Genomic DNA, 27,679 nt, shown 5'->3' on the forward strand with positions numbered 1-27,679 from the left:
CCCATGGCTCAACAAGTGGGCAAAGCTGGAGATGCTGTTTGGATAGATGGCAGCCGAGGTACAGCTGCGAAATAGGTGAAACACATAGAAGGGTCACCAAACATGGAATACTGGGGCACAACAGGTTGCCTTTATCCCTGGCATCCTCTGACATCGACGCGTGGAGTCTGATTATGGCATCCTTTTCAAGAGGCCTGGCTCAAGTGTGTGGCCCAGCTCGGGTAAAATTTCGCAGCAACCTGAAAAACAAAAGCCCACATCTATAAACACCAAAATATTCTTCACCATAGGACAAATCTGAATCTTGCCATCTACACATAGCAGATAATGAAAACAGACACAGATCACCTGACCGAAGGTAAATAAATGTGCAAAAAGTATAAATAAATGTAAGCAACTACTTATAGGATGGAATGCTTGTCATTTTGTTTTGTGTGAATCAATAATTTCACCTTAACGTAATGTCAAGTGTATGTTACTTGGCCCTCCGTATGCCCCATTTCTGTAAGAAGGCTATTTATTGCATGCCAACTGTCCCCCCCCCCCCAACCATGCCCTCGACCATTTCGGATTTCCTTTTGAAAAATTGGAGGCCCTTCAATATCAGACAAATTATCATTTTGTGAAATATTTCTAGGTGAAACATTTTGTTACTGGTGTAAGTTGGATGTGAATTTTGTTCTAAGGCACTGAAAGGCATAGCCAAGATACCGGTTTCTTCAATGTGAGCGCAGAACAAAGCTTTCTCTGGAGAATGAAGAGGCCTTACACCTAACATTGTTTTCCTTGATCATCAGTTCATTATGGGCCTTTAAAATGGGCAAAATGACCTATTTTTATTTTCAGAGAAATGACTTCTAGCAAAAGCTGTAAACTAACGTGATCCAAGTGCTCGGGGTATGTACTGTGTACGCACAATGGTTTCAGAAATAGATATCTCATGCAGAAATGCACAAAGCTGAGGATGAACTCGCAGAAAACTCAGTTTTGGCGCATGTTTATCCGCAGGTTTAACAATGAGGCGGTCCTAGTAAAAATATGCCAAATATCACTTCTGAGAGCACACTGTATTGCTTTCAAATTGGTAAAGCTTTATTAGTGCTAAGCAAGAAAAAAATTGTATAAGTGATTTCCACTAGTATCAAAATGTGCATCGTGGTTCGTCTAATCCACATAGCCTTTTGGCGGCTAAAACAAATTGCGTGGACTTGAGCATTGCTGCACCAATAGAGGGACGTGGAAGAGTGGAACTACTTCAAGGTTAATTCATTGCTGAGTGGCTACAGGCTGCTTCAGTCAAGACACTGCTGGATTGCATGTATTTACCTGCATCTTGCCGTCTGCAATCGGACTGCTTGGCATCATCACTAAGGTTGCCAACTCTCTAGTGGAAGCAGTCGAGACAGGGTGGTGGTAGAAGGCAGGAGCAGAAGCAGCCAAGTTCTACCTGCAACAAATTTGCACAAATGTTCCAAGTCCTACCATGTCGTAATTTACAAAAATGCAGCAGTTGTCCGTGTAACGTGGTTACCAATACAATTAAAGCTAAACAGTTAGCTCCTACCAACACTAAAACCCCAACAATAACGAAGCCGAAGTTATGTTTATGAAAATGCCAGCAAAGACGAAAAAGAGTGTGCAACCCGAACCTGAGCTCATGCCACCAAGTGGTGTGCTAATCAATCGCAAGCCTGCCATCCATCTTAAAATGTCATTGTATATTTTTTAACCTGGCTTAATCCAAGTTCAGCATCTCTTGACAAAAGTAAATCAAGCTAATTTATTTACTAATTTCAATGGTCATTAATGCAATAAAGTGCAAGCTGGGAATGAAGCTGGCCAACTGGGTAGTGCTAACAAAGTGCTTCTCTAAATCTTATTCTTGTTTCTCTGCCTGTCTTCGCTCTAGCATTAGAATACAGGAAAACTTTCACATTCTTGACATTTCACCCTGCTAATTTTTATTACATAATGCATAATACTTCAGCAAGAGCGATAACGGTTCCTTTTAACGGTAAATTGCGGTAGAACAAGGAATGTCACTGGAGCCAACACGCTGACAAGAGGACTTGTCTTATTCTCCTTGTCGAAACATTGGCTCCAGCAATGCTCTTTGTTCTAGGACTCTTCATCATTTGAAGTCTCTTGGGTTCCTGTGTGTGTACATATGTCCTTTCATTGTTGCGTTGATGAAATTGTAATAACAGAGAATTAGTAATCGTACCTGACGACAAATTTTGGCTTGTTGGTAGATGAGGACAGAGTAACTGCGCAATATTGATACACGGACAAAGGAGGCTTATGTGTCTTGTCTCCTCCAGCCATGTCTCGCCCTTGCGTGATTACTCTGTCTCTATGTTAACGTATTACCATTTGCACAATACTAAAATGAATAAGGCAGGAACGAGGACAAAAAGATTACAACAAATCGCATCATACTGCTAAGAAGATATGCCAAAGTGCCTGCTACGATGTCTCACCCATAACATGCTGGATAAGATGGCTACTTCCTGTGGCTGTTGCCGCTTCTTCAATACCTAAAATAAAATACATTTCAAAATTACAAAGTATGCACGACAACAGCAGTAGCGTAGGAAATAACACAACATTGTTTCTACAAGGTGAACTAATCTCTGATACATGACAGATGAAATTTTTTAAAGTTAAGTTAATAGAATACAGCACACCTCATTATATTTCATTCAACGCTGTCAGTGTTCCTTGGTACAAGAAAAAAGTATTTCTGCATGGCAGCAGTAAAATAGTCCAGAGAATTCTACTTTTACAACAAAATATCCTACAGCGATTAAGCCAACTTCAGCTGTATGTACTTAAAATTGTTATACGTACAATAGCCAAGACAGGATTAACTTGGTTGGGTTCATATGCAGCTCACTGGGAGGTACAACTTTGCAATGAACTCATTTCTGCTTGCCAAATATACAAATAGCAATATACTCACATAAAAATACAATGAAAGAACCATTTCTTTCATAAAACACGACACAAAATAGAAAGTCGAGTAATAATAGTCTCCGCGCGCATTCCTAGGAAACGTCTGTAACTGCCGAGAGAAACGTCGTGCCAAGAGAAACGTCGCGTAAAATGTAGCCAAACCGGAAGTGCCGAGTACGCGCCGTTTGAAAACTCGAACAAAAGCTGATACACTCACCTGAGACGTTAAGAGAAAAATGGCCCAGTCACTCCTTGCTGGTAGGCTTTCGTATGCATCCGGCAGTCTCTGTGCGTTAGGATCTCTCACATCACAATGAAAGACGATGCAGTGCAGGCCGCAACACTTCGGGTGCTTGCCACGGTCCGGCGAGCTGTACTTGTTCGATGTCGGCAAAGACGAAATCGGCGACACGCTACTGCTGGCCGTTCTTGTCGTCGCAATCACGTAGCACGGAAAGAAGTTCCCATCGTAACTTGCCGTAATGTTCGGTTGCACTCGCCCATAACGCAGCGCTTTCAGAGCCGTTCAACAACGACAGCGAGCTCGCGCATGCATGTTGCAACACAACTACAAAATGGCGCCGTGCTTTTGATGGCTCCGACTTTGGATCACTTTGGGGCCGCACAAATCATAAACTAGTTTCGGTTTTCTTCCCTCGCGCTGAAAAAAAAATGTTTTGCTCACTGGATAATTTTGCTTCACGTAAATAATGTTCACGAATGAAAGAGCCATGAATTTAAACAAGGTAAAAATATTCCCGTTTACTTGTGATAGTGACTATATGGACACAACCGGTGAAATTTATCTGTTGGCGTTGCCGTGAGCTTACGTATGAAGTCCAAGTGTGATAAGATGCTATCCCGCGCCGTTGACTGCGCGCGTGAGAGCAAGTGTTCGAGGGTGAGCCGCGATGGATAGTGGCTTGATGGCGGCGCAATGAAACGTGATAACACGCGCGAAAGCCGGGGGAAGGGAGGAGTTGGTTCAGCGCGTGCAATGAAACGTGATAACACGCGCGAAAGCCGGGGAAGGGAGGAGTTGGTTCAGCGCGCGTCTCCTGTTGCCGTTGCTCTGAAACCGGTATTGCGCCACACTCGCCTTGTTAGACGTAATCTCCGATGGGTCCAAAAGCGGGGTGAGCCGAGGTAGCGTAATTTAAAGTTTCGGAGACGCGTTGAAGGAAAGAAGCAGCAGAAGCGTTCGGTCCCTCTCTTTGCGCTCATCACACCATCGCTGTGACAGCAAGCGTTCGCGATCAATTCAGTGAGATCTGTTTATGTTAGCGCGTGCGCGTGTGACCTCATACTTGCTAATGCAATTAGTAAACGAATGTTTACTGCAATTTATACAGTCGATGAAACTACGAACCTTAAAAACTTCGTGCAGTTGTCTAATACATTGCTATAGCTATCAAAGTTTCGTCTTTCGGGGAAACTGCGACTTTTTGTTATTATATTTCTAAGGGGGCTCAAAAGCTGTGTAGTGTACGCTGATGTTTCTTACTGGTCGCGGAACGCAACGAACCGCGGTAGCCCAGTGGCTGTGACATTGTGCTTCTGAACTCGAGGTCACGGGTACGATTACAACCGCGGCGGCCGCATTCCAATGGGGGCAGAATGCAAAACCGCTAGCGCACCGTGAATTCCGGGCACGGTAAAAAACCCGAGGTGCTGAAAATTAAACTTCAGTTTGCCATTATCGTGTATCTCATAATAAGATCTCGGTTTTGGCACATAAACCCTCAAAATAAAATTTTACGTCACAGATCTACATTTACAATCGGCACTGTTGAGTGCATCCACTGAACTTGTTAACTCGTTGATGTGCTCTGTTTAGTAGCCAATCTTTCTTTTTTTTGAGTTGTACTAATGTTCATAATCCAGTGTGACAAATCCTGGTATTCCTTAACACAGAAAACCAGCTATCGCTTAAACATGCGAGCTGTCAACAGACATGGTCAAGGAAAATCCACATTGCAGAACATGGGACGAAAAAAAGTCGAGGTTTTGACGGAAGCCCGTCGGGTCGGGAGGCATCATGAAGATTGGCATCTTGGCTCCCGTCAGGGGAGCCGAAACGCTTTTTTCTTGCATTCTTTCAGTGGTCGGTGTCCCTTTTTTTTACCTTTCTTCATGGGACGAAAGAGTGAGACATTGCATTACAACCAGGACATAAACCCTGAGGGTCTGCCTAAACCAGAAGCAAGCATAAAGCCAGAAGAAATTATCTGGTATGTCTTTCCTGCATTAAAATCTTTCGTCAATTGCTGCACACAGAGAAGTCGCGATCTTTCACGACGACTCTTCGCAAGCCATTGGGAGTCAATTGACTCATACAGAAAGGTTGACTCTTATTTTGTGACTCGACTCACGCAAAAGGGGGTCTTAGCCCAGAAAAAGAGAGTCACGTTGCTGTGACTCACTTTTGACCCTTTTTTTTCTTAGAGTGTGAGACCCGGACACAACAACGGGACATAATTGCTCTTGACGGTAATTTTATTGCGATAGCAATTTTATGGACACTCCAAAGCAGATTTCTGCCGTCGGCGTCGCCGTCGCCGTCGCCGTCGCCGTGAGGTTCCGTATGACGTCAATGGAGATGAAATGATGATAAGTGGTTCTTGAGGGAAAGGGAAAGGTTGGCGCTATCTTCTGCAGCCCTTGAGGGAGCACGGCTCAGCGCCAACCGAACGCTGTATGTGCGAGTGAAAGGGCGCGAGGGACGCGCGCTTTCACGGGGAGTGAACGCACGGCGGAGAACAAACGCGCATTCTGTGCCGTGCTCCCTTAAGGGCTGCAGAAGTAGGCGTCTCTTTCCTCCATTACAATCACCATATATGTAGAGCAAACGCGCCTTCTTCTGACGCACGAAAGGCCATGGGGGCGGGGGGGGGGGGGGGAGGGGGAGGGAAGGGAGGGGACGTTTAGCTGCGGCACCAAGTACCGATTTATATCAGAGGCTCCGGCAACAGTCACCAACGCCGCACGCATTTTGAGCGAACGCGGGCAAAACGCCGACGGCGTCGACAACAGTTCTGCGTGTTGCCGGTGCTGCTGCATGTCCAAGTTTATACAGCTGATAAAGCTAATATTGTTACTCCGTATAGCTATCTACCAATTTGCTATCGCAATTGATGCTTCGCCTTTCAGGTGAAACTGCGACAACTTTTTTATTGCCTACTGTTATGGTGGTGGTGGTTAAAACTTATTTATTGTCCTTAAAATTGCTGCGAAGAGACACCGGCTGGTCGGAGGTTCTTGGCTTGCGGTGGGGGGCCCTCAGTCCAGGGCTCCGCTTGCGGCTGCCGTTCTGCGGGCCCGGTCAATCAGACTTAGCTGATCGTCCAGGCTCTCGCTGGCCAGCAGCTCTTCCCATCGCTCCGCTGTGGGGTGTTGTATGGGGGGTACGGCAGGGATAGCCTGACATGCCCACGTGACATGATATAAGGTTGCTTTATCTGAGCACCATGGGCAGCGAGAAGGGTATGCCGTAGGATGTATTTTACTGAGGATATGCAAATTGGGATACATGCCAGTTTGGATTTGTCTCCAACTGACCGATTCCTCTTTATTTAGTGTTCGGTGTGGTGGGGAATAGGTTTTCCTAAGTCCTCTATAGTGGTTTAGAATGGCCGAGTAGTCGCACGGGACGGGAACGGGTTCCCCAGGGGAGCATTTGGGGGGTGCTCGGCTCGTGTACCCTCGAGCTACCCTATCCGCCGCCTGGTTTCCCTCCAGCCCCATGTGACCCGGGGTCCATATTATCCGATGCCGTATTGGGTGTGTGTGTGTACTGAGATGCTCGCCAGTGTCTGTCGCGCTTAGGATGATACCGAGGGCAGGCTGGCTGATGCGCCCTTGTAGATAGTTACGGCAAGCCGCTTGGGAGTCTGTAAGAACTGTGAGCGATCGTCTATGTCTGTAGCCATGGGCAAGAGCGAGCGCAATAGCTGTTTCTTCAGCTTCGGTGATATTGTAGCATCGTATGGAGGCGCTGGTCAGTTCTTGGAGTGTGTTGTCCAGAACTGTGGTTACTGCCTTGGTGTTCGTGCGGTCGTAGTTGGCAGCGTCAACATAGTATGTGGTGTTCTTGTGCCCGTACTCTCGTTCGAGAGCTTCCACTCTGGCTTCCCGCCGTCCCTGATGTAGTCGGGGGTCCATATTACGGGGGATTGGGGCGACCTTATAGGTGGTGCGAAGGTGGTCTGGAATGGGCTTGCGGCGAGCTGCTTCATGGAGCTGGCCGGTATAACCGAGGCGTCGGAGTAATGCGCAGCCTGTTGGTGTTTGTGCAAGTCGCTGCAGCTGCGTGGCGAGCTGCGCTTCGCAAAGTTCTGCATAGGTGTTGTGCAGACCCATTGCGAGGAGCTTGCTCGTGGGAGTGCCCTGGGGTAGCTTGAGTGCCGCCTTATAGGCCTTCCGGAGCATGGCTTCCACTTGGTCCTGTTCGCCTTTGGTAAGTCGTTGATAGGGCAAACTGTATGTTATCCTACTAACCACGAGGTTGCGTATGAGTTTCAGAGTGTCCTCTTCGCGCATACCATGGTGACGAGTGGCGACCCGGGATATCATTCGGGCAACCTGCAGCGTGGTAGTGCGGAGGATAGTGAGGGTGTGATTCACATGGCGGTTTGACTGGATCCACATACCCAATATACGGATGGTGGTTTTCTCTGGGATTTGTTGGCCGGCGACAACGACGCGCAGGCTGTAGCCTGGGTCCTTCTGCGCCGATTTGGGGGGCTTGTGTTGCCAGATTCTTAGGAGCTCAGACTTCTCGGTTGCACAGGTCAGGCCACGTGCCTGTACGTATTGTTCGACGCAGGTGGCTGCTTTCTGCAAGTTATGTTCTTTTTCTCCAAGGGACCCCCGCGTAGCCCAGATTGTGATGTCATCCGCGTACATTGCGTGATGGATGCCATCAATGCGATGGAGTTCGTGCGCAAGACCAACCATGGCTACGTTGAACAGTAGCGGGGAGATCACTGAGCCCTGTGGGGTGCCCTTGTTCGGAACCTTGATGATGTTTGAGCGGATTGAACCGAGACCGACCGTGGCGGTGCGGTCCAACAGGAATGCCTGAACATAACTGTAGGTGCGCTGTCCGCAGTGAAGGGCAGCGAGGCCGTCGAGAATGGCTTGATGGCTCACATTATCAAAGGCGCCCTTGATGTCCAAGGCCAGAATGATATTTTCTCCTTGCTTTGGGGCAGTGTCAATGACATCTTCCTTTAGTTGAAGCAGTACATCCTGGGTTGAAAGATGTGCCCGGAATCCGTACATTGAATGCGGGAGAAGGTCATTGTCCTCGAGATAGTTTTGCAGGCGGCTAGTGATGACGCGTTCGAAGACTTTGCCGAGGCAGGAAGTGAGTGATATTGGTCGAAGGTTCTCGATCTGGAGCTTCTTACCCGGCTTCGGTATCATCATCACCTCTGCGTGCTTCCACTCGGGGGGGAGCGTGCCACATTGCCAATGGTCGTTTAGGAAGTTCGTGAGTTCTTGTACGGCGGTGTCGTTGAGATTCCTGATAAGAGAGTACGTGATTTTATCCGCCCCCGCTGCTGTGTTGCGGGTGCTGCTGCGAATGGCAGCATTAACTTCGTCCAACGTTATCAGCCGGTCCAGGGTGTGGTTTGCATAACCTTGATACCTCGCCCGATAGGGAGGCGGGTGATAATCACCATAGCATTTGCGCTGTACTTGAGCAAGCAGCTCGTCGTCCGTGCCTTCAAAGGCGTGTATGAGGCGCTGGACTGATTTGTTTGTCTCATTTTTTGTTCGAGTAGGATCAATCAAGGCTCGTAGAACGTGCCACGTGCGGGCCGTACCCAGTGAGCCTCGAAGCGAGTCGCTGAACTGGGCCCAGTTAATTCGTGCCAGTTGCTCAGCATACTGCTCAGCCTCGAGGGTGAGAGATGCGATCTTGAGCTTGAGACGTCGGTTATGTTTTCGGGTCTTCCATCTGCGGATGAGGCTTCTTCTGGCTTCCCACAGGTGCAGAAGATGGCCGTCCACTTCTGGGAGTTGAGATGTTCTTTTCATGAGGGTGGTGCAACGGTCCCGAATTTCTTTAATTTGCTCGCACCAGTCAGTGAGGTTTGCAAGGTTGCCAATTGAATTCTCGCTCTCGCGACGGAAGACGTCCCAGTTTGTGATGCGGGCTTGTCTAATGGAGTGACGCATCGCACTCTCCGTAATTTGTGTACGGAGAATGCAGTGGTCACTACCCAAGGATTCCTGCAAGTTGTCCCAATTATAGTTTGCACTACCACGGGCGAAGGTGAGATCGGGACAAGTGTCCCTGCATACGCTGTTGCCGATCCGGGTAGGGTTTGCTGGATCCGTAAGCAGTTCGAGTTGGAATTTTTCGGCGGCAGCTGCAAGTTGTTTGCCTTTGACATCCGAACGATTGTATCCCCAGCGTTCGTCGAGAGCATTGAAGTCCCCGAGGAGTACGAGTTCCTTCCCCTGGGCTAATTTGCAGGCACCCTGAACAAGAGCGTGGAAGTCGGTGGATTTTTGTTTCGGGGGACTATATACATTGACGATTATGATGCTTCGCCTCTCGGCCTTCTTTTTGCGCCTGAGAATTAGCTCCACTATTACATGGTCGATGTTGGTGTCTGGGATGTTGTCAAGACCAATTGCAGTTAATGCTTTGTTAATCAGGACGGCCGCTCTGCCTTCTGTCGGGCTATCGTAGGACTCATAGCCTGGGAGTATGGGTGATGTGCCAGGTTCCTGTAGCGCTATGACATCTGGTTGAGCAAGGTGTGTGTTAATGTATTGTTGGAGGAGGCTCCGCTTTTTGCGGAAGCCGCGGCAGTTCCATTGCCAGATTTCTAATGGTTCGCCAATGGGTGGGGTTGTACTGCCCATGGTTAATTCGTGTTGTGGGGAGGTGTGGTTGTCGGAGTGTTGGCTTGCGAGGCCGATGTGAGGCCGAGGTCAGCGTGTGTCAACGCCGGTGTAGAGTAGTGTTCAGGGGCAAGCGATTCCAAGCTTACTCTGAGAGGGACTTGGTCTTCCGTGGTGCGGGAGCTGCGGGTGGCCCTCTTCCTTCGTATATTACCGCCTGTTTCGGCAATTTGGGTGTCGAGGCGTGTCTCGAGGGAGTCAAGGCGGGCTCCGAACTGTGTGAGGTGTTGTGTGAAGACGATACTGAATTGTTGGGAGAGTTGTTGGGAGAGCGCAGACAGCATTTCGCGTATCTCTTCGCGTGTGACTGCGGAGTCCGTCGGGGTGGGAAGCGAGGGCGGAATCTTAGGGGTTGCGTGTCTGTTGGGGTTGTTTTGTGAGTGGCATTCGGTGGATTCCGGTGGCGATCCAATGCGCGCTATTAGGGCGTGGAGTTGAGCGCTGTCCTTAGCTTGACGCGCCTTGACGGCAGCCAGCTCCTGTTTGAGCTTGAAATTTTCTGCGAGAAGGTGTTCGTACGCGGGGGACTGAGTGTTGGGCGGAGCGATGGGTGTCGCCCCTACTGCTGGCCAGCTCACCTTGGTATCGGTGCCGGCTGAAGAAGTGAAATTGTGCTTCTCGGCAGACTTGCGAGAGGCCTGCTGGGGCTGCTGGCGTGTGGGTTGCTGCTGTTGCCCTTTGGTCTTCCGGTCCTGGTTCTGCGGCTGTTGCTGCTGGCCAGGTCCTGCAGGGGGTAGAGGAGGGAAAGACTGCGACCGCGAGTGAGAGAGGCTGCGCGAAGTCTCCCCCTCCTTGCTGAACCACCTGCGTTTGGTATTGGGTGGGTTGCGCTGAGGGTTGCGCCAACGGGGTTGGGTGGGTGGGGTGGGCCGCGGCCGCAGGGTCTTCAGTCTCTGTGAGCACTCTTTGGCACCCGTCAGGTGGCCTTCCCCACATACTTGGCATTTGGGAGCACAGGGGTGACCATCCACAGGGTCGAGGGTCCCGCACTGCCGACACACTCGAGCGTTCGGCGTAGGACACACGTCTGATCGGTGCCCCGGTTGTAGGCAGACTTGGCAGGCTTGCCGCGTCGGCTTGTAAGGGTGGCAGGCTACCTCCCCACCGTAATACAGTACATAGCGGGGGATGAAGGGGCCCTCGAAGGTGATCAAAGCGGATTTAGTAGCACCAAGCATCCGCGCACTGTGCACTCTCACCCCCTGCGTGCGCACGCGGAGGTTGGCAGTGAGTTCTTCAGGAGTAGTGCCGGGGTCTATGCCATGGATGACTCCACGCAACGTGTCTTCGGGGGCCGCCACGTAAGTGTTGAATTCGTGGGTATTCCCCCCCAGTGTCAGGGTGGTGATCCGGCGAAGAACTTGGGCGGTGTCAACATGTGGCGTGCTGGCAATAATAATGTTCGATCCGGGGCGGGTGCGGATGATGAAGTGGTCACCTGTGCAATGTTGTTGAGAATCGCCTGCCACCACAATGGCTCGGGAGATTTGGTGTGTCGTGAAGTTCCGAATGGCCAGACCCTTTTTCGGCCGCATGATGATTTTTAGGTCTGTGCGTGGGAGCGGCGGCAGCTTCCGTCGTAACTGGCGTGGCTCCTTCACATGTTGTGTTGTTCGCGCCGACGCAGCGCAGGCCGCGTCTTTCGACGTAGCGGGAGCGTTCTCCGCCGAGGCAGCCCCGGCGACGGTGTGGCTGGGAGGAACGCTTGCAGGACCGGCTGCCTGCGTTGTTTCCGCCCGAGCTTGGTCGAACTTTTTCTGGCGTTGGCGTTGACGACGGGAAATCGCCAGTTTCCAGTTCGCATCGGTGTCAGTCACCGGCCCCCACGGTGCAGACGAGGTGGGCTGAAGTACTGGGGCCTCGTCGTCGCTTGCCGAGGTGAGCTCGTCGAGGTCGAGGATGTCCGTGGGGCCCAGGGGCTCGGAGGGGTTGACCGCATGTTAAGATGATTATCGAAGTTAATGCGATTAGCATTTACACAATCTAGCGAACAAGAAGCGACACACCGTGTTAGCTAAGACATCTTTGTTTAGAATCCGTAGTGTTTCTCCTCATTTTCAAGTGATTCGGCTATATGCGGCCATACACTGTCTTCCTGATTGACCCGATTTGTTATGACCATCGCTCGCCAATGTTACCTCACGATGGTAGAACAAGGACCGCAGGCCGACGGTGCATGCAGTGATGACGATGGAATTCCGAGGTAGGAATTATGTCGATAGAACGACGAAGGCATATAAGGACGACGGCATGACGACGATGACAGGATTCTGAAGTGACGGCGATAAAGAATTGCGACGGAATACAATGCCATGACACCGGTGTTCTAATCTCGATTGATTGACAATAGTAGCACAATACTAGCGGAATGAAATAGAAATTATGCTGATGGAACGGAAAGTGGTATGACGACCAACGCATTTAGTAATTTTTAGCCAACCAGACACGCTTCTGAATAACATACCAGCCTGCTCCCTTTCTTTTCTCCTATTCCTTCCCAAGACGCTTTACAAACATATCCTTGGCCGTTGAGCTCAGTACGCCGGTGCTCTAGCTCATTAGGCCACGATCACACGTTTACAAACGTATCTTGCCAACAAGTATATTATTGAAGCTCAAACTTAGGGGGAACATTGAGCTTGGGGGCTCCTATCGAAATACATGGGAAATCGGAAATAGTTTCTCAGAGCAACCAATGCACCAAATTTGATGAGTTATGTTGAATTTTGAAAAAAAAGTTGAAGTGTAGTGATTGCCGAAAGGGATATTTTATTATAGGCTGGTCTACCTTTCTCACGTCAAATTTTAAAGAATTGCCAAAATTCGAAAAAGAAAACGGCGTATAGAGCTATGTAGCTCAGCAGCTAAAAATGGTATTGGAATTATGTAAACTGCACCTAATAATACATCGAAAGCGGATAGCAATCATATATCATACACCATCCTGAAATATACCACTATGTTGTGAATGTTGCATTTGCAAAACCCTTCCAAACATAATAACAAATTCACGTAAGTTTTAAGTTAAAGCAAAAAAGAAATGTTCGCTTTTGATGCTCCAACGGGTGCAGTTTATAGCAATGCCATATTTGTTTTTAATGGCTGAGTTTCGGATTTCTAAACTTCATGCTTCTATTTTGTTTTTTATTTACGAACATCCTGCAATTCTTTGAAAACATTACACTATCTAAACGAAAATTCTATTTGCTGCAGTCTCTGCAATTTAACTTCCCCTCTTAAATGCAACACATTTCATTCAAATCGGTTCAGCGGTTTTCTCATGAAAGCATTCCTGCATTTTACATGTATTTGATAATCCGGCATTGAGGATAGGCCCGAGCTAAAGCTTCCTCTTAAACAATGCATCACGCCAGTTTTATAGGAAACCCATGAAACAGAACCCTGACGTATACGCAAGACCGTGGCCACAGAGGTTTACAAATAAAAAGTCTGCTTAAGGAAAAAAAATATATATTCACCGGAAGCTTCGCTGAAGCCGTTATCTCGATCAGACATCTCTCCAGAATGCGGACGAGCTTTCTGGCGAAGTGTCTAGCAAAACCGTCGATTCATTGTCAGTAGAGCAGGTAGCTGGCCGTCTTCCAGATAACGCTGATACACAAGCGCGCTCGTTTCCAAGCACCAAGGTGAAGCCACAGCTTCAGGGTGTGTTTTTTTTATTGTGCTTTCTTTAGCTGTGTGTCATAGCATACGTCATAGCGCGAATTTCGAATTCTTTAAGGTCGATACGCCACGTGGTGGCGAAAAAAGGAAACTGTACGAAATGTCCCTAATTCCTGGTATTGTCCACCGCACATCACATCGACTAGGACACTGGTTCGCGGAGGAAGCGTAACACATTCGGTGGAGACACGAAGGGCGTCGTCTCGACGCTTGTGGTCGTACCCGTCGAGTGCTCGGTCTGCTGAGAAGCTGACTACACCTCCCCGTAGGTCAATAACAGCGCCGTATTCTTGGAGAAAATCAACCCCGACTATGACGTCACGGGAGCATACGCGTAGGACAAGGCAGCTCGCCACGAATGTCGATCCTCGAATCCGAACTCTTGTCGTGCAGGTTCCCAGTGGAGTAACGACATGACCGCCAGCCGTACGAATCTGCGAGCCATTCCAAGGGGTAATTACTTTCTTCAGCAACGTCGCCAGCTTCCCGCTTATGATGGAATAGTCCGCACCGGTATCTACTAAAGCGCTAACCACGTAACCGTCGATCACCACCGGTATGTCGAGCGAAAGCCGGTCATTCCGTTCATCTGCAGTTGACGTCGGATCGGTGTCCTCGCTCGTTCGCGTCGATCGGAGGTCTTCAGCGTGTCGACTGTCAGCGGCCTCGCCCCCAAAGGTCACTGTGGTTAGTTTTCCCGGCGGGGACTTGGTGATCGTGTGCCGGAATATCGCTGGGGCGGTGGTGAAAATCGCCGTGGTAACGGCGAGCGTGACTGTCGCCCGGTAGACGGTGGTATGCGTTGTTGAGCAAGGTAATCTTCTATCTCCCGAGGTCATTGGCCAAGTCGGGGTGGCGGTGAGTAGGTGGAAAAGCCCCGCAACCCGAGACGTTGGTATGGGCACTGGCGGTACAAATGATCTGCCTCACCGCAGTGGAAGCACAGAGGCCGACGGTTCGGTGTGCGCCAAACATCCGACTTCCGAGGGGTCATACGTCGATCGTCGGCGTAATATACCGGTTGCTCCTGCGGAACCACAGCGGGAGGAGCGGCGGAGGGAAACGCTGGAGGCGCGCGTCGTTCTGCGATGTATGGTACCGGTTGTGCAGATGAAAGCGTAACCGGATGAGCCGCATGAACTAACAGCGGGGTTGGTGCAGGGAGTCTCAGGGCTTCCGCGTACGTCGCACGGCGGTGTTCCGTAGGTGCAGGCGCGGTGTAAGGGAGAGGGCAGGTCGACCGGAGCGCTTGGTGAACTTCATCTTTGACGACACTCTCAATAGAGCTCACCACCGCTTGTGACGTGCCGAAAGCCTTCTGTATTTCTTCGCACACGACAGTGCGGATTAGTTCGCGAAGGTGGTCATCGTTGCTTCTGGTGGCCGTGAAAATATCGGTGGTGGATGTCACGTTCACTTGCCGCTCATAGAAATTCGATCGTTGCTGCAGCATCTTCTCCATACTTACAGCTTCAGATAAAAATTCGGCGACAGTCTTCGGAGGGCTCCGCACAAGACCAGCGAAGAGCTGCTCCTTCACTCCTCGCATCAGGTGACGCAACTTCTTGTCCTCGGTCATTCCCGAGTCTGCTCGTCTGAAGAGGCGCGTCATATCTTCGACGAACGTGGTAACACTTTCGTTGGGAAGCTGAACGCGGACCTGGATTGCTCGTTCGGCTCGTTCGCGGTGATCAGCACTGGCGTAGGCGTCTAGTAACTGACGGCGGAACTCAGGCCACGACGTCAGTTGCTGCTCACGGTTTGGGAACCATGTGAGCGCGCCGTCTTCCAGGCAAAAGTAGACACTTCGAAATTTATTTGTGTCGTCCCAGTCATTGTATTCCGCCACGCGCTCGAAGTCGGCCATCCAGTCTTCGACGTCTTCGAAGGCCTTGCCATCGAACGACTTTGGAACCCGTGGATTTTGAAGCGTGTACCGGTTCATCACTGCGGCGCCTTCCATACCGGTTGAGATGGTCTGAAGCGCTGCGGGGTCTTCAGGAAGCAGTCTCCGGATCCTGCGGCTGGCCCGGTGGACCGGCGTATCGATTGGCACGGGGGTAGTGGTTCCACTGCCAGAAGGGGTCTGCGACATGGGTGAGGAATACCCAGCACCTCCACCACTTTGTCACGTGCCTTGTGAGAGAACTGGCGACGCGACGTTTATTGAGGGTAGCGGCTCCTGAAAAACACGGCGCTGGGGGCTGGCTATCGAGCGGGCGGAGAAGCACGCGCACTTCTTTCTTCTTGTCCGTGCCTGCCTCTTAGCACTGTACCCACTACTGCTGGTGGCAGTACGCATCGCCCGTACAGTATTGGAACATTGTTCCAGTTCTTATGATCAGCTAGCAATGCTACAAGTAGACTTAGCTAGAGCTTTTGATAGGGTTCGTCACTCTTTTCTCTTTTCTCTTCTCGAGCATGCTAACGTCGGCTCCATTACATTTGAAGGTGTGAAATTGTGCTATAATGATTGTTCAACTCGTTTGATTGTGAATGGTCACCTCTCCAAGCCAGTGTCAATTCATTCCTCTGTGAAGCAAGGTTGTCCCTTGTCGCCATTACTTTTTGCCCTTTACTTGGAACCACTGTGTTTAAACGTAAATCACTCTAGTAATATTCATGGTTTCAGGGTTTTTGTAACAGAGGTAAAAGTGCTGACATATGCAGACGACCTCGCTTTCTTTTGCACGGACAAGCCCAGTATCACAACTGTGGTGTCTAAGATAGAGGAATTTGGCGCAATTTCTGGTGCACGAATGAACTGTGCTAAAATTTTGGGGCTTTGGTTTCGCTCATGGATCTTTAAACCGACATATTTTGCTGGTATTGAATGAACTTGTAAACCACCAATATACTTGGGCGTTCCATTGGATGCATATAAGTCAAGTGCACATTACTGGAGAGAACGTGTACCAACCTTAAGACGCTATGCCCAAACATTCGTTCCACATAATCTCTCAGTCTTTGGCAGAGCTAAAGCGAGCAATTTATTTTTGGCAACAAAATTTTTCTATGTGCTGCAAATAATTCATTGTTCCAGGCTTTACATACAGCAGTTTCACCGAATATTTGCAACCTTTATTTGGTCATTAACTTATGAGCCAATATTTTCATAATATAATATTTATGAGACAATATTTTCAGACCAGTTAGTGCAGGCGGTCTTGGCCTAGCTCACCTTTATGTTAGACAATTAATAGACAGTTTTAGTATTGCGGAAATGGCACCACGCTAAACGCAATAAAATAGCGGGGTCAGACTGCGCATGCTCAGAACGCTATTTCAGTTTTGCGGGTAGCGTGCGTCCGCTATTTTTCAAATATAGCGGAGACGCTAAACGCTCGCTAAGTTTTTAGCGTTGCAAACATGGTGGCACCCTCGGCCCGAGCGCTTGACATGCAGGCTCGTTTCAAGGCTTGGCGTGGATCCACACGGCTAGTTTGGTTGTCGAGCTGCTCAGTTTGCTGCTTTGACTACTCGCAGCTAGATGGTTTTGCGCTTAGCGGCGCATCGTTGTCTTACGCTATACTAGAACTCTATCGAACAGCGTTCCGCAAAGATTTAGCGTACGTAACACGCTAACGCTAACGCAAGCATTTTCCGCAATACTAAAAGTCTCTATTGTCTCGTTTCATCTGTTTATTGCGATAGCAATTATATGGACACTCCAAAGCAGATTTCTGCCGTCGGCGTCGCCGTTGTCGTCGCCGTCGCCGTGAGGTTCCGTATGACGTCAAAGGCGATGAAATTGTCGCCAGTAAGTAAGTGGTTCTTGAGGGAAAGGGAAAGGTTGGCGCTATCTTCTGCAGCCCTTGAGGGAGCACGGCTCAGCGCCAGACGCCGAACACTGTATGTGCGAGTGAAAGGGCGTGAGGGACGCGCGCTTACACGGGGTGTGAACGCACGGCGGAGAACAAACACGCGGTCTGCGCCGTGCTCCCTTAAGGGCTGCAGAATTAAGCGTCTCTTTCCTCCTTTACAATCACCATACATGTAGAGCAAACGCGACTTCTTCAGACACGCGAAAGGCCGTGGGGGGGGGGGGGGGGGGGGAAGCGAGGCGACGTTTAGCTGCGGCACAAAATGCCTGTTTATATAAAAACATTGTGAGGGGAGAAGGTGGTAAAGACTTCCGACGCTGCTCGACGAGTGTCCCGTTCTGATTTCGTCGAAAACCTCTCAGCCGCCCCCAGAGGCTCCGGCAACAGTCACGAATGCCGCGCGCGTTTTGTGCGAACGCGGGCAAAACGCCGACGGCGTCGACAAGAGTTCTCTGTGTTGCTGGTGCTGCTGCATGTCCAAGTTTGTCAAGCTGATAAACCTACTATCCTTACTCCGTATAGCTCTCTGCAAATTTGCTATCGCAATTGATGCTTCGCCTTTCGGGTGAAACTGCGACAACTTTTTTTTTCGAGACTGTTCTCACCCATTACTTCGGGCATTCTTGCAAGTTAATCTCGTCAACGTTTTATCAAATTTAGTAATTTCGCATATTTTGCTTCACATCCATATTCGCCGGGATTCATGCGTAAAGTGTGCCTCTCAGTGCGTTTTCTTGCAGTGAGGTTCTCTAATGAGTACTCATTCTCTATCTCAAGTAAATATCTGTATAGAGATATAATTGATATGCTTTTTAAACCGCCGTTATACCGATCGCTGCACATTGGCTTACCTGGAGATGACGTCCATACCCGTGTCTGTAGAATGCCTATTCCTGCATACACTGAAACATTCTTCTTCAAAGTGCACACTTAAACGTTACCTGTTAAAACCTGGTTAAATAGGAAAGGCATCTTTGTATCTTCGATAAACTGTCGTCTCTGTAATGTACCGGAAACCATAGAACACTGCTTTATTGATTGCAAGGGCGCCATATTGCTTTGGGACGTTCTCCAAAGGACTTTAAAAAAGGATCTTGATATAAATGCTTATACAATACGATATCTGATACCACCTCAATGTGAAGATGTGCCTTTTGACATGCTCCTACTTATGGCGTTGCACAGTTGCAGAACCAGAACCAGAATGCAGAACCAATTGTATCTTTGAAGTCACATTTCATTCAGATGATTTCACAACTGAAAGACTTTTATGATCAGAGAGACTCCCAACCAGACTGGTATCCATTGTTGATGCAGTGTACCCTTTTGCCTCCCTTTTAGAGAACTCTTACTGTAATAATTGTACTGTGAAGTGTTTGTTTTGTGCTTGTAGACGCGGCTAAGACTGTTGTGGCCGCTATGAAAATATTTTACGCATGTACGTTTTATATTCGTAATAAATACCATGAAAGAAAAAAAAAAAGTGGCTGTATAGCCTAGTTGTTTCGACGCTCGCTTCTGGACCGGGCTATGCGGGCTCGAATCCCGCCTCGGCAAGAAATTTTTTTTTTCTTTCTTGGAACTTTCGTGCTACGCACCACAAAAAATTGCTGGCTCAAACAGCTTCGCTGTTAAAAGAACAAAGTGATCCCATAAACGAGAAAGCTAACCGAAAGCATACCATGAGGAAGCCTTAGAAAAGGAGACACGCATTTTTGTCGAGATTACGCAATGAAATGTGAGAAATTTGTCAGAATTTTTTTCGGAGACGATGGAATCAGGAAGGGCATTCCATAATCGAATGGCCCGAGGAAGGGCCGACCAAGTGTTTCCGTATACGCGATCACGCTGTAAGAAGGCAGGTGATCCGACCGCAGAGCGAGGCGCGGCCACTTAGTGTGACTTTTACGCACGCTGCGCTGCCGCAAGGGGCAGCACCTGCTCTGGGGTTCACATTTTTCGCTAGCTTTGCTGGCGCTTCTATGGGCGCGTGTGGCAGATGTGCTTTATTTCGATGCATATATGTCGTTGTCCTGCTTAAAACCACTCTATTTGGTTGGAGGAACGTCCCTTTATATTTATGCCGACATTCCGAACTATAATTCGGCTCGAGACCGCATGAGTGACTATTGAGGGCTCTAGCAGCTATCATCTGACCGTATGGCTGCATTAGACTCTAATTTTGATATTTACGAGAAACACGGGCATTATAATTGCGTATCTACTAAAAGTGCCAAAGTGAGCACCATGTAACATGCATTCAGAGGAGTGCTAGAACCCTAGATAAGCCTCCACAGCTGCCAACATGTACAAGTCATGCGTTGCTCAGTCCGCAAAGTGTCACGGCATAATTTGAGGGGTACTATAATCTGTTTCTGAATTGTGTTAGCAGTGCAATAGCCAGAGAAACCTGCATTCGCTTTTATCATTTTTATTGCAAGAGAAGTAATGCCCAGCATTATAGCAGGTCGTTTATCTCGTTTAAGGAAACACGTAAACATATACTTGAATGGTTAAAACAAAAAAAAATGAAAACAGAAAAGTTAGAAGCAACGCAGACACACAACCAGCACCACATGTCTGTGTTCCCTTCAGGAGATGCGCACTGTTGCAAGCACGTTGCAACAGTCGTATTGACTAGTCGTCAATACGACTGTTGCAACGTGCTTGCAACAGAGCGCAGAAGCAGCAACTGCACTATTACACGCCTGAGTGCAAACACTGGACGCTTGCCACGGATCGCTGAGCGAGCACATTGAGCAGCAGTTCAACTGATGGCAGGAGCAGTTCAAGTGACAACCTGAACAGCAATACAGATGGTAACTTCGTGATCGATAGAGGTGACGACCTGAGTAGCAACGTTTGTGTAGGCTAGAATGGTAACGACCAGCGTCAGGTCCTGATGTTGCCTGTGGTAGGCATCACTCTGCGAGTTCCAAATACGAGTCCTTTCGGCTGTAGGGGATGTTTTTGACATAGGGATATATCTGGTGCTGGCTTCTCGTCATCCGCAATTGGACTGGTTGCTGCATTGGCAGTGGCCTTCCATCACAAGCACCCTTGTGGCTCGACGTAGAATTTGTGCAATAGGTGTGCCTCCGCTGGTGTTGATCTTCGCTGGACCGTTGTGCACCAGCGTTCATTCCGGAAGGGCTGCGTTTGTACACCTGCGTCTAGACGTAGTTGCGTACTGTCATGTTTGTACTCTTCGTTGAATTACCGTCCTGAGTACGTGGAACTATTCGGAATGTGCTTGAGCCTCGTCTGTTACGCTTGGACAGCCTTGTAGGAGGTGGAGATTTTTTGGCTTTAGGAGACTTCGTCGGTGCATCGTCTCTTGAAGGCTCTCCACTCCCAAAGACCAGAGACGTGTTTCCAACAGTTGAATCTTGGGAGAAAGCGTGGAGGGTTCCCTGGACCACCCATCCAAAACGGGTTACCACTGCAGTAACTTGAGGTGATAATCCAGAAATCTGGCCGGTTACAACGTCCCAGTAGAGGTCGGAGCGTATCAGGATGCTGATCTCGCCCTCCCAGAAAGTCGTCGCCTAAGAGCGTGCATCAACGGGCACAAGACCGTGGTGTATCATGGTGACGATCGCGCCATCCGCTGGTGGGCTGGTTACCGCAGAGATTTCCGGCACTTTGAGGGCATCTATAGCGAGCTCGTTGGTACTGTGCTGGCTGCGGAGCGTAACGGACACTCGGTTACATGTCAGGGCCACAGGGCGATGCGTTTTCCCGAAGGTCAATAGGGTGAGGCGCTTAACACCTTGAACTGGGCAATTGGGTGCTCGAGTAACATCCTGCCGAACGAAAGTGCAGTGATTGCCCCTGTCTAGCAGGAAACGCAGCAAAACTTATCTTGCTGGTGCGACAGCCCAAGCTCTGCCCGTCTGTACGAATACCGGCATGACAACGGTGCCACTCGCGGACACGGATGTTGCACGAGGTGGTGTGTCGGACTCCGGCCCGCTTGCGCGTTGCACGGATGGCGACGCGTTGCCGAGACGCTTTGCTTGGTTTTGAGTCTGAGTATATACGTTGCACAGCGAGGTGAATTGTTGTCCAGCACAGTGGGCGCATTGGAAATTTCTGGCACTTCGGCATTCACTGGCAACGTGGTTGCACTTCGCGCAGCGGAAGCAACGCCTGCGCGCCTGAAGCTTCCTGCGTTCTTCTTCTGAAGTGCACGACTTGGAGCATTCCTGAGTTGTGTTGTCCGACGCGTTGCACAGCAGGCAGGGACGTGTGTACGGCGACCTCACTTCAGTAGATAGAGCCGCTGTAGAGGGCGGGTTTAGCCCCAGGGGTGCCAATTCGCGTGGATGATGTCGCTGGCTGGCAGATGAGCTGGCTTGGTCGAATGCGCCTTCCACCCTCGCCTCGACTTGAATCCGTAGGAAAGTCATCATATGTTTTACATGCACGGACATGTCTTCTGTAGCCACTGCCGTGTGATTGTGGTTCGACAAAGAAGCCTCCTTCAGCCGCTGACGGTACAGGATACCAAGGTCAGGCGGTAAAGCCGTCATGATGACGCGTCACAGAACAGCAGCATACTCATCTGGTGAAACGCCAAGACCCTCAAGTGCGCTTGTACAGAAAGTGATCTCGTCATAGACATTTCGAAGCTTGTCTAGATCGGCGGAACTACGAATAGTTGCGATTGTGAGTAGGTGGTCCAGATGGTCAGCGACCAGCATGTTGCGACGGCCGAACCGGCCAGACAGCACCTTGATGGCGACATCGTAGTTTGCCTCGGCGAGGCTGATACCCTTAATTGCTTTTTTAGCTGACCCGGACAACAGGTACGTCAGCAGATATATAAGTTTGTCTATCTTCTAGAGCGAGTCATTGTTGTGAATGATTGCCTGGTACTGGTCCCAAAAGCCTTGCCAGTCGCGTCACTCCCCAGAAAATCTCGTGATGTGCAGCTTTGGCAGGGCAATACGGGAGAAAGACGCCGCGGGCGACACTCCGGGCGTGGCGGAAGGGGTAGCTGGGTACGGTGGCGAGGCAAGTTGCGCGGTAGGTCCAGCAAGGATCGGTGGACGCGGCTTGGTAGCGTGGCGCACGTTTCTCTTCGTGAAACTGACCTTTTGTTCGTACTTAAAAGCTGTGGAGAGGTCTGCCTCCAGGTATGCGTCCATGAGCGTCTCTTGAATTGCGCGGTCGAACTCTACGAGCTCCGCCTGCTTCGCCAAGATAAGCTCGAGGTGTCGGTGCAGCACACGCTGAGGGGTGACCTCATCTGACAGAAGGGCGTCGATCGTAGAAATGGCCTTGGTGATGGCCCTTCGGACGAAGCAGTGCTTGGTGCTTAGTTGCTTCATCACCGGAACTCGGGGGCCAGACGACAGGCTGGGTTTCGGCATCGACCTGTAGCAAATTAACGACGGAGATTAGACCCGGACATCTGACTCGTTCGTCATCTGGTAGCAACTGAGCTGGCAGCGCCCGTGGCGGCTGCGCGTGCTCCACGCACCTTCTCCTTTATTTGTGAGAGGCGGATCATATTCAGCTCATCGATGCGCTGGCACGTGCTGATGATGTCTGCGACGGTAGTGGGGTTCAGCACTACAAGGGCAATGAATGCCACAGTACTAATACCTTTGAGCAAGTGGCGCACATGGTCACTCTCCGCCATCGAGGTGTTCACGTGGCGACAGAGGGCAAGGACGTCCTCTATGTACGAAGAGTACGACTCGCCCGACTGCTGAACACGCTCAGCAAGCTTCTTCTTGTCGATATCGGAGCGGACTGAAGAGGTCGCGAAAATCTGACGTAGGTGGTGTTTAAAGGTGCTCCAGTTGACTAAATCGACCTCATGGTTGAAAAATCATGTTTTTGTGACGCCGGTTAGGTAGAAGGCGACGTGCGAAAGTTTTGCAGATTCGTTCCACAGGTTAAAGACACTCACGCGGTCATATAGCTCTAACCAGCATTCAACGTCCTCACCGCGAAGTCCAGCAAACACTGGTGGATCCTTCTGAGGAGTGGTGACCGTCCAAGAAGGGGCTCGCACTGGAGCAGGCAAGGTGGATGTCACGGTATTGGCCTGCTGGTCTTGGGACATGTTCGAGTGCAGTTGGTAGATGCGGCGACCCGAGCGGAGCTCCAGGGGTGTAGCGTAGGTGAAGCTGAAGAAATACCGGGAGCGAGAGGACTGAGGAACCAGACAGCACACTCTATCACTTGTGAGAAAAGGTTTAGGCAGCCAGATTCTTCTTTATTCTCCCGAGCGAGAGCCCCACCACCAAGCACCAAAACGGTGATGATGAGTATGTACAGATGAGAAAATGAAGCGTATGAATAATGCTCACAATATGAACGTCGAAATAAAATGTTTGTTGTTATATCAGTTTATATTCTATAAATAATAAAATTGATATGTGTGTGGTTTTAATAAGCCGGTTGGTGTGCACAATTATCGATAAATTACCAACGTGTGCATTCCTCTACCCAAGAAGAACTGATTTCACGCGGCCCCCGCAGGGGCGTCTGCGTTAGCAGGCGTTTGGTGTGTTGCGACACCACGGACCCGAGCACATGAGGGTTGGCCCCTCCCGCGTTTAAACGTACGTGGCTTAGCCGTGTCCGGGGAAAAGGGGATCCTGGGGGTTGAGCCGATGCCGAGTGCTTGGACCTTTACGGCCCCTCGGCGGAGGCAACACACCTCTTTTGCCTCGGCTTCACGTAGACGGCACCCCCGGACTGACCCACCCGGGGGAAATCGGTAGTTGCCTTTTCCTGTCTCTCTCTCCCTCCAACTTTCGTCTTTCTCTCTCACTTTCCATCTCTCCGGTCTTCTCTTCACTTCGTTTTACTTCTAATTTTCCAGGCAGCAAGGGTTAACCTGGTGTAGTTTATCCAGCCTTGGGTCTATTAGGTTATAGTGGCTATGTACAGCTGGCGTCTTCGTTGTCTTCGGGTTTCGTAGCGTCCCCATGTTGGCTCGGTGGTGGGTGGCTGGCATAGCTACCGAAATTATAGTTCCCTTTATGGCTCTTTCGTCATTTCCCCGACTCCCTGATCGCCCTCATAAACGAGGGCGCACCGAAGATATCTTTCAATTCCTTGGTAACAAATAGCAAAATTTCCCCCAATTCCATGTTATTCATTATGATAACTCTGAAAAGACGATGAGAATGATTTCACCCTTCCTCGTGTCAAAGTGTCTCACCGAAACTCTTGGGGCAGGCTACAAGGCATCAAAAATGGCTAGTGGAGACCTCGTTTTAGAACTGCGCGATACGAAACAGCACGAAAAGCTTCCAAACCTAGTGTCATTCGGGGAAATCCCGGTGACAATATCTCCGCACCGAACTATGAACACCAGTCGTGGCGTTGTCTCCGACGATGACCTGATGCAGCTGGCAGAAGCTGAACTGTTGGAAGGCTGGAGCGAGCAAAACGTGATCAATGTTAAACGAATTATGCTAAGGCTGGACGGCAAGGAGATCAAAACCAAGCATTCAGTACTTACTTTTGGATCAAGTATCCTGCCCGAGACAATCGAGGCGGGCTATGTAAAGCTACGGGTCAGACCCTATATTCCAAATCCTCTTCGTTGCTTCAAGTGCCAGCGTTTCGGCCACAGTTCTCAGAACTGCCGAGGCCGACAGACATGTGCTAAATGTAGTTCCGATGACCATGCCTTTGAAACGTGCGAAAACACACCACACTGCGTCAACTGTGATGGCGAGCATGCCGCATACTCGCGGTCATGCCCGTCTTGGAAGAAAGAAAAAGAAGTCATCACGATCAAAGTAAAGGAAAATATAACTTACAAAGAGGCTCGCAGGCGGGTTTCATACCTGCCTAAAGTCAGTTTTGCCGAGGTGGCGCGTCAGGGGGCAGCGCCACAGCGGCATCCGGCAGCTGTCCGGCCCACACAAGGTGAGCCGGCGGTGACGCCATCCGCCGCCTCGGTGGCTGCGGCCAACGCTGCTCCGCCGCCCCAGAAGAAGGGGCCATCGACCTCCGGGCTGGTGGCCTCAAGGGCCTCGTCCCTCGAGACGAGGCCTTCACGTCAAGCCAACCTCTCGCAAGAGCGCGTGTCCAGCGCCTCGCAAGAGGCGATGGACACAACAACCGGCCAGACGGCGCCGCCAGCGCCTAAGGAGCGGCGGGAATCCCTTGACCGCTCCAGAAAAGAGAAACCTCGCGTCAGGGCGCCTAGAAAGGGCACCGTGAGCTAGTATTCATCTTCTGAACACACAGCACAAACACTTTCTTTATTATGGAAACACAAATATTACAATGGAATGTTATAGGACTTATTCACAACCTCGACGATATAAGAGAACTCCTACACAAACATAATCCTAAGTTGCTCTGTGTTCAAGAGACACATCTGAAACCCACAAACACAAACTTCCTTCGTCATACACTATCTTTCGAAAAGACCGCAATGAGGCTAACGCCTCGTCCGGCGGTGTAGCAATAATAGCAGATAAGTCTGTAGCTTGCCAACATGCAGCCCTCCAGACGCCCCTTGAGGCAGTGTCAGTTCGGGCCATTCTGTTTAACAGACTAGTAACTATCTGTTCCATTTATGTCCCCCCCCCAATCATCGCCTTGAAAAAACAGACTTTTATAACCTCATTGACCAGCTTCCCGAACCTTACATCCTCGTGGGAGATTTTAATGCTCACAACACGTTATGGGGAGACTCGCGATGTGACGCGAGAGGTCGTCTCATTGAAAATTTTCTTCTGACCTCTGGTGCCTGTCTCTTTAATAAGAAGGAGCCCACGTACTACAACGCCCAACACGATTCGTATTCATCGATAGACCTTGCACTTGGATCCGCTTCCCTTCTGCCTGACCTTGAATGGAACGTCATCAAAAATCCTTTTGGAAGTGACCACTTCCCCATAACCCTAAGCTCAATAACACAGCATGGCAACACTTCCAGTATTCCACGATGGAAATTAGCATCTGCTGACTGGGAGCATTTTAAAGAATCAACTTATTTACCACGAGATTTTATAAACAATTTTAGTATCGACGATGCTGTTGCATATTTTACCGCTTTTATTATTGATGCTGCTGAAAAGTGTATCCCGCAAACGAATGGTAGCTCACGTAAAAGACGTGTTCCCTGGTGGAACGAAGATTGTAGACAGGCGCGAAAAAGGCAAAATAAGGCATGGGGCATATTGCGTAGATCTCCAAATGCTGAAAATCTCATTCAATTTAAACAGATTAAATCGCAGGGAAGGCGGACACGACGTCAGGCAAAGAGAGAAAGCTGGGTGAGGTTTATCTCGGGTATAAACTCCTACACACAGGAGGCAAAAGTGTGGAATGGCGTAAGAAAGCTAAAGGGGCAACAAATTCATCCGTTGCCTCTGGTTAATGGCCAAGGGAATACCTTGCAGGACCAGGCACACTGTCTTGGGGAGCACTTTGAGCATGTGTCAAGCTCAATCCATTATTCGCAATCCTTCCTTAAATACAAACAGATAGAAGAATGCAAGCCATTTATACGCAAATGCCGACAGAACGAACCATATAACCGTCCTTTTAATATTGCCGAGTTGAGAGCTGCCTTGATCGCATGTAAGAGCTCTGCACCGGGACCCGACAGAGTCGTGTATGACATGATTAAGAACGTGCACACTGATACACAACTAACACTACTGGCGCTTCTCAACACTATTTGGGCTGCCGGATATCTTTCATCCGCATGGAAAGAAGCGATTGTGGTCCCTGTATTGAAGCAGGGTAAAGATCCTTCCTTGGCGGCAAGTTACCGTCCCATAGCTCTCACAAGTTGCCTGTGCAAGCTATTTGAAAAAATGGTTAATCGACGCCTTATACATTTCCTTGAACTGAACAAAATGCTTGATCCCTATCAGTGTGGCTTTAGAGAAGGCCGATCCACAACTGATCATCTTGTGCGCATTGAAGAAAATATCCGAGACGCATTTGTACATAAACAGTTTTTCTTATCGGTATTCCTCGATATGGAGAAGGCGTACGACACAACATGGCGTTACGGAATCCGGAGAGACTTGGCACTAATAGGCATCCATGGCAATATGCTAAGCCTAATACAAAGCTATGTGTCCAATCGTACCTTCCGCGTCAAAATCGGGAATGTATTTTCACGCCCATTCATTCAGGAAACTGGTGTACCCCAGGGAGGCGTGCTCAGCTGCACACTGTTTATCGTTAAGATGAACACACTCCGTGCCTCATTACCGCCGGCTATCTTTTATTCCGTCTACGTAGACGACATACAAATAGGTTTCAAGTCATGTAACCTCGCAGTGTGTGAGAGA

General features: G+C 49.6%; 1 protein-coding gene across 1 annotated transcript; it reads right to left on the reverse strand.

Annotated features, from left to right (window-relative positions):
* Positions 1 to 1,384: 1,384 nt before the first annotated feature.
* On the reverse strand, positions 1,385 to 22,762 carry LOC119454473 (uncharacterized). Its single transcript, XM_037716394.1, has 4 exons — positions 22,484 to 22,762; positions 9,966 to 11,795; positions 6,991 to 9,447; positions 1,385 to 1,447 (listed from the first exon to the last, which is right to left on the reverse strand). Exons 1-4 carry the CDS (start codon positions 22,760 to 22,762, stop codon positions 1,385 to 1,387), a joined length of 4,629 nt encoding a protein of 1,542 aa, XP_037572322.1.
* Positions 22,763 to 27,679: the final 4,917 nt, after the last annotated feature.

Source organism: Dermacentor silvarum, chromosome 5 (genome assembly GCF_013339745.2).
Source record: "Dermacentor silvarum isolate Dsil-2018 chromosome 5, BIME_Dsil_1.4, whole genome shotgun sequence".
Lineage (NCBI taxonomy): Eukaryota > Metazoa > Arthropoda > Arachnida > Ixodida > Ixodidae > Dermacentor > Dermacentor silvarum.